We start from the raw sequence: 6717 nt of genomic DNA, 5'->3' as shown, positions 1-6717 counted from the left end.
TGGAGGTGGGTTCTTCAAGTATCTGAGCTTTATCAAAGAGAAAATTAAGATTTAAAGAAGCTATGAGAATTGTCAATAATCATAATAAAAAAGAACCATGATTGAAATCTAGCTGAAACTGGCCTATGCCTTCACCACCACCTCAAATGCTTCCCTGCTCTAAGATTATTTAGAGGAAGAATTCATGTGGGTTCAGAAAGTTACTGTATGTCAATAACTTGGTATGAGTTTGATTAGGTTCAAAACAGGCCACCCCAAAACATGGTACTTGGGCCATGAGAAAAGAGGAAAAGCAAGAAAGTCACTCTTATCTTCCCCAAACCAGGTCATCACACGCTCATACAAAAGGTGCCCTCCCCATGGCTGGAAGACAAAAGGACATAAGGAACACAGAAAGGCCCAAGAAGAATCTAAACAAGTACACCTTGCTAGGTTCTCCCAATCTACTACTGCTAGAGTGTACTTGCTTTGCTCAGTCATGCTGCTCCATGACTATCTGCTTCATCAAACACAGCGCGCGCACACACACACACACACACACACACAGGTTTTCCCTGTTTCTTTGTGTACTTATTTCCAAAGGCCTCCATGTCACCTCGTCATCTAAAACTTATATTAAATAAATTTGTTGTTTTTCTCATATTAATTATTCTTTTGTTATAGCAGTCTTGGTCACAGAGCTAGCCACTGATGAGAAAATATCTTTTTTCATCTTCTATAAGTTTGATAAGTGTAGAGCAAAATTCTCCACAATTACAGTCTAACTACGAATAATAATTTCAACAGTGGGCTTATTAAAGATAATTCAAGGTGTAACATAAAATGAAAACAAAATAAAATTTGGAAGAATACTATTTCAAAAGAAATATTCTGAATTTATTAAGGATTTTTAACACGAAGACACTGAGAATACACCACTTGAGGAAGATAAAGTAGTAGTTCCAATAAAGAAACCACAGACTTAAAAGTTATGTACATTTATTCAATCAACGTATCAATGAGTATCTACTCTGGGTCCAGGTACTATAAAGAGATACAAAGTGGCATAAAATATCCACTTGTTGCTTATGAGCTAATGGAGAGGGTGAGAAATATTTTCAGCAGTTGCAAAAGCACTGACCCATCACTGCTACCGAAGGGTTCAGCTCCAGCCTGATTTTCTACTGGAATTGTGTGGAAGGAGATAAATCTCTCCATGCTACCAGATGTATAACATGTATTTTTGTCACAGACAACAACTGGTTATAGAAATAGCAGTTTGCCCATAACCAATTGTGTCTTAACTACTTTAAAGCAATTGAGACAAGAACCTTTTGTGAGCTTCAGACTCATTCAAACAATCAATGGTCCAGTTTGGTTGGAATTGCATAAGTCCTACATTTTCAAAACATTTGCACTACTCCAACAAGATTGCAAGTGATAATATCTTTCAATGAGGAGTATTTTATTATCTTCAAAATAATAATAATAAAAAAACCCTTGATCTGGTTTGCAGTACTATCTGAGGTATTTCGGGTACTGTCTTGTATTTAATGACAGGAGTATACTGTCTGGTTGGACCAAGAGCCATTCTTATTCTTTTCTGCTCTGACAAGAACTAGGCATTCTTGAGATTTGGCACAAGTCATTCAATCTCTAATTTAAATTATGGAGCTAGATTATCTTTAAAGCCTCATCTGTCAGTTAAATTGTTTGACTTAACATCATCTCATTTAAGTCTGTGCTAACTATGAAGACAGGGCAGGGTCCTGGAAGGAGTACAACCCCAAATAAAGGCTTATCATTATGTGGCAAAAAGAAATAAAATGATCTCATTCTTAAAGTCAGATCAGACTTTTCTGCTGCAAATTTGGGCTTGGGGCAGTTATGTTAAGAAAAGAGACAGGTATTTTTTTTTTTTTTCAAAAACGAATGAACAGAACAGAATTCACTCATCTAGTAAATATTTGTGGAGTACTTACTCTGTACCAAGCGCTCTGTCAGTTGCTGAGGAAGTTGGTAGGATACAGACAAGGTCTCTGCCCTTATGGAGCTTCCAGTCTGGAGAGGGAATGCAAATGAACGTATCAGGATACCGCACAGTGGGGCTCCTTCTGTTCTTACTTCTCCTTCAAAGTGCGAAGAACAAAAAAAATCTAACAGCTAACTCCGTATTCTTTTTTTCCCCAAAGTTTTTAAAGTCTAACAATTAGCTGTTTTTATTTTATTTTATTTTATTTATTTGACAGGTAGAGTTACAAACAGTGAGAGGGAGAGACAGAGAGAAAGGTCTTCCACCCGTTGGTTCACTCCCCAAATGGCGGCGACGGCCGGAGCTGAGCCAATCCGAAGCCAAGAGCCAGATGCTTCCTCCTGGTCTCCCATGTGGGAGCAGGGGCCCAAGCACTTAGGCCATCCTCCACTGCCCTCCTAGGCCATCAGCAGAGAGCTGGACTGGAAGAGGATAACCGGGACTAGAACTGGCAACCATATGGGAAGCCAGCGCCACAGGCGGAGGATTAACCTCCTGAGCCACAGTGCCGGTCCCTAATTCTTTATTCTTAAGAAAGAAAAGGAAAGGGGCTAGCGCCCTGGCATCCCATATGGGCACTGGTTCTAGTCCCTGCTGCTCCTCTTCTGATCTAGCTCTCTGCTACGGCCTGGGAAAACAGTAAAGACAGACCAAGTCCTTGTTGGGACCTGGAAAAAGCTTCTGGTTCCTGATTTATGATCAGCTCAGCTCCAGCTGTTGGGCCATTTGGGGAGTGAACCAGCGGATAGAACACTTCTCTCTCTCTCTCTCTTTCAAATAAATAAAAATAAATCTTTAAAAGAAAGAAATGGAGAACACATGCAGCAGATGCCAGGGGATCATTATTTCTGCCAAGGCCAACATCAGCTACCACTCAATTCCAGCTTGTAAAATAATGGCGATTCAAGAGAGAGCAAGTGTGGCAATGGGAGTGAGTGCATGAGAGAGAAAGAGGGAGAATGAGAATACCCTGGGAAGGAGTGGCCAGAAGCTTAAAGGAGAACCACCTGCAGTGCTGGCCATGTGTGGTCTGGAAGTGGGAAATTGCTGTTGACTCCTGCCTGGAGATTACAGCAGAGGGTGGCCTCACCTGGTACAAGGAGACAAACGAATGCCTGGGGAGAAGACCCACTTCAGTTAAAGTATTGGATAAGGAAGAGTGAATTTTCTTGTGTATCCAGTGGCTATTTGAGACAAAACCCCAACACAGCATCTGGACGGTCTCTGTTTGAATGAAGGAGGGGAATGGCTGGGTGCCCAGGAGCTGAGGGCGGGGAACCCTGAGACGCAGAAAGGTACTTTACCTTACAGAGGGCCGTCTGCTTCCTTCCTCTTCTCGCCCTAAAAATACTCCTACAAGGGAGCTCTGTAAGCAGAAGAGTAATTGCATAGCGCACCTACTTTCTGGAAGGAACCAAAGGCACACCACGACTGCTCCGGCGCCCCGTGGTTTTTCACGATGGCGTCTGTGCCCCATGACAAACACCGCGATGCACCTGCGCCTCACGGCTAATATCGCGACTGCCCCCGCATCCAACGGCATGTATCACGACTGCGTCTGCGTTTTACAGCAAACGTCAGTGTTGCCTCTGTTCCCTAAATGTGGGCTCTTTCTCTGGAGACTTTTTTACTTGCTTTGATGCTGGCCAGTGAGGATCAGGGAGCTTTTGTTACAAGAGAGGAGGAACAAGCTGGACATGCTAACTGGTTTCAACTTGAAAGATATTAAAACTTGTCCTTACTTCACTGGTCTAGCTATTCAATTTTTAAAAAGATTTATTTATTTGAAAGGCAGAGTTACAGAGAGGTGGAAGGAGAGAGAGAAAGAGAAGTCTTCCATCTGTTGGTCCCCTCTCCAAATGGCCACAACAGCTGGAGCTGAGCTGATCATAAGTCAGGAACCAGGAGCTTCTTCCAGGTTTCCCACACGGGTGCAGGGGCCGAAGGGCTTGGGCCATCTTCTACTGCTTTCCCAGGCCACAGCAGAGAGATGGATTGGAAGTGGAGCAGCTGGGACTGGAACCCGTGCACATATGGGATGCTGGTACTGCAGATGGCAGCTGTACCCACTACGCCACAGTGCCAGCCCCTTGCTATTCAATTTTTTTTTTACCGTGATGCATCTTTTATTTAGTCATTTTTGTTTACAACTGGAACTCTGGGAACTCAAAATTAACATCCTTGCCTGTGAGCTTCTTATACACACCAGAGAAAGTTTCCACCTTGTGCTCCACGTTATTCTGCTGTGCTTTGTCCAGATGGGCCTTTATGAGCCGGCTGCCATCCAGTTTCACACGGATTCTCTTGCCCACGATTTCACTTGGGAAGACTAAGTCCTCAAGGATTGCATCGTGCACGGCTGTCAGAGTGCGGCTCCTAGGGCGCTTTTGCTTATTTTTCATATGGCTTTTTCGAGTTGGCTTAGGCAGAATCCTCCTCTGAACAATAAAGACAACGTGCTTCCCACTAAACTTTTTCTCCAGCTCACGAACTAGCTGGACTTGAATTTTCTGGTAGGATTTTAGTTGAGGAACGGGAACAAAGATGATGATAGCTTTCCGGCCACCGCCAACTTTGATTTCCTTGGCAGTCGTGATGTTCAGCTCCCTTAGTTGAGCCCTGAGTTCCGAGTTCATCTCCAGCTCCAGGAGCGCCTGGGAGATCCCCGACTCGAACTCATCTGGCTTTTCGCCGTTGGGCTTCACGATCTTGGCGCTCGAGCTGAACATGGCTTCTCCTGGTTGAGCGCCGGCTGAGGAAGAGCGCTATTCAATTTTGAAATGACACGTTTTGAGAGACATAGGGGGACTGAAAACACTGTGGGACCCCCCTGTGAATTCATCCAGAAGGGAAAAAAAATCCAAATGACCTTAAGAAGAATTTTATGGGAAACGATAAAGTTGCTCCTATGATTATACAAATTTGTTATTTAACACCGATTGTTTCACAACAATTATGGAAACACAAACACATCTTTATTATAAATTAGCCAAAAAGTACTATAGTGGGAAATGATAATATATGCAAATGAGGATTTAGAATGTGACACACAGACCATTCCTTTAATAAACTGAATGTAACAAGGACATCAAGCACTGCTTTAATGTCTCTTCTCCCCCAACACTCCTGCACTGCATCCCCTCCTTGATCTCAATCATTTCCAGCATGTGGGGACATTTTTAGTTTAGTTTGGTTATTTGATTCAGTCCCACAGCAGGGCAATATGAAGATAAACGTATCTGCGAGTCAGAAATATCAACTGCCAAGACTCAAAATCACATTGCCTTTTCATGTTGCTCTCAGTGAGAAAGTAGTGTTACAACGAGGGAATGATGCTTGGCATACAGTTCTCTTCTTGGGGTGGTATTTGATGTTAAATCTTTGGTAACATTGTTTTCTGGGAAGGGATCTTTATCTTGTGTATTACTTTCAAAGGGAATGAAATAAGAATGAGCCAGTTGAAGAAAATCAAATGTGAATATTTCTTTTTTCATAAAGGTTAATAGGAAATGACAGCATCTAGATATCACTGTGCCTTCCTATTGGTTTTTATGGGTCAAAATACAAGAAGCACTGGATTGACAAAATATAGAGAGCTTGGATGTTCAACAATTATCGTGATTATAATATTCACTAGAATTCAGTGTTCCTCAGATATAGCTGTTCACTCATTTTGCTCTCTTCATCCTGTTGCAGTTGTTCATGCTCGTCATCGAGGCCATTCCGACCCCCTCTGCCTCAGCATCTCTTCTATGACCTTTTGCTTCATGAGGGAGTCCATCTATTTTCTGTAGACTCATTGCCTCCTAGTCTCTTATGACTTCTGCTCAGCCTGTAAAAGATGATCAAACCTCCTTTGTGTCCTAAATACAACACAAACTTTCCTTGATTTTGCATTCCTGTGTAGCAAATCATTTCCATGTTAGCAATCACTTCCTAAATTCAACTGATAATTTTCAGTTTTTACTGTATTGAAGATAATACTAGTTGTGATAATAAATAACCTGGAAAGTTTCAGAACCTTAACAGAATAATTTCTTTCTTGTCAACAGGTTAAGCTGATGGCATCTTAATAGTGCAGTGTGGCTGTCCTCCGTGTGGTGGCTCAGGGGACCTTGGCTCCCTCCTTGTTTTTGCATGGCCATCAGTTAGGGCCTATGATTCCTCTGCTGCCAGCTCTTAGAAGTGAAATACGAGGATAGAGATGCCATATCACCTTTTCAATTGGCTTGGCACCCACATTCTATTGATGGAAACAAAATTCAAGTGAGCTGGGAAATATAGGCGGGCTGAATGAATAACAACATTTTTCTAAGGAAGAGGGGAAAATTGTTCAATAGAAAGGGAGCTGTTTTGCCACTACCTATTTCTTGAAGGCCTCTACTCTCTTTAGCTATTCTTTCTACTTTCCTGGCAGTGTGACACCTTCTTTCTACTCTCTCCTTTCACACTCTACTGTGTGCCAGAACTCTCAACTGTTGCCACTGTATATTGCCTTTGTTACATGGACTCTTGCAATTTCAACTGAAATCTATAGCTTGATGGTTCACGAATTTGTATCTCCAGCAAATTTTGCTCAGAATGTCAAGCTATGTATCAAATATTTTTTGGACACATCTACTGGCAACCTAATGTGCTTTGAAGTTTATATGTCTGAAATTAACCTCTTTATCTTCCCTCACTCTAATCCTCAAACCAAATCCTGT

At 42.2% G+C, this 6717-nt stretch overlaps 1 protein-coding gene across 1 annotated transcript; it reads right to left on the bottom strand.

The window, feature by feature from the left end:
• Nucleotides 1-4112: 4112 nt before the first annotated feature.
• On the bottom strand, nucleotides 4113-4777 carry LOC100342796 (small ribosomal subunit protein eS7-like). The gene has a single exon (XM_051850623.2). It carries the CDS (start codon nucleotides 4738-4740, stop codon nucleotides 4156-4158), a length of 585 nt encoding a protein of 194 aa, XP_051706583.2. The 5' UTR covers nucleotides 4741-4777; the 3' UTR covers nucleotides 4113-4155.
• Between the last annotated feature and the right edge of the window lie 1940 nt (nucleotides 4778-6717).

The sequence above is a fragment of the Oryctolagus cuniculus genome, chromosome 9 (assembly GCF_964237555.1).
Source record: "Oryctolagus cuniculus chromosome 9, mOryCun1.1, whole genome shotgun sequence".
Taxonomy (NCBI): Eukaryota; Metazoa; Chordata; class Mammalia; order Lagomorpha; family Leporidae; genus Oryctolagus; species Oryctolagus cuniculus.
This window is presented reverse-complemented; position numbering and strand designations above follow the sequence as displayed.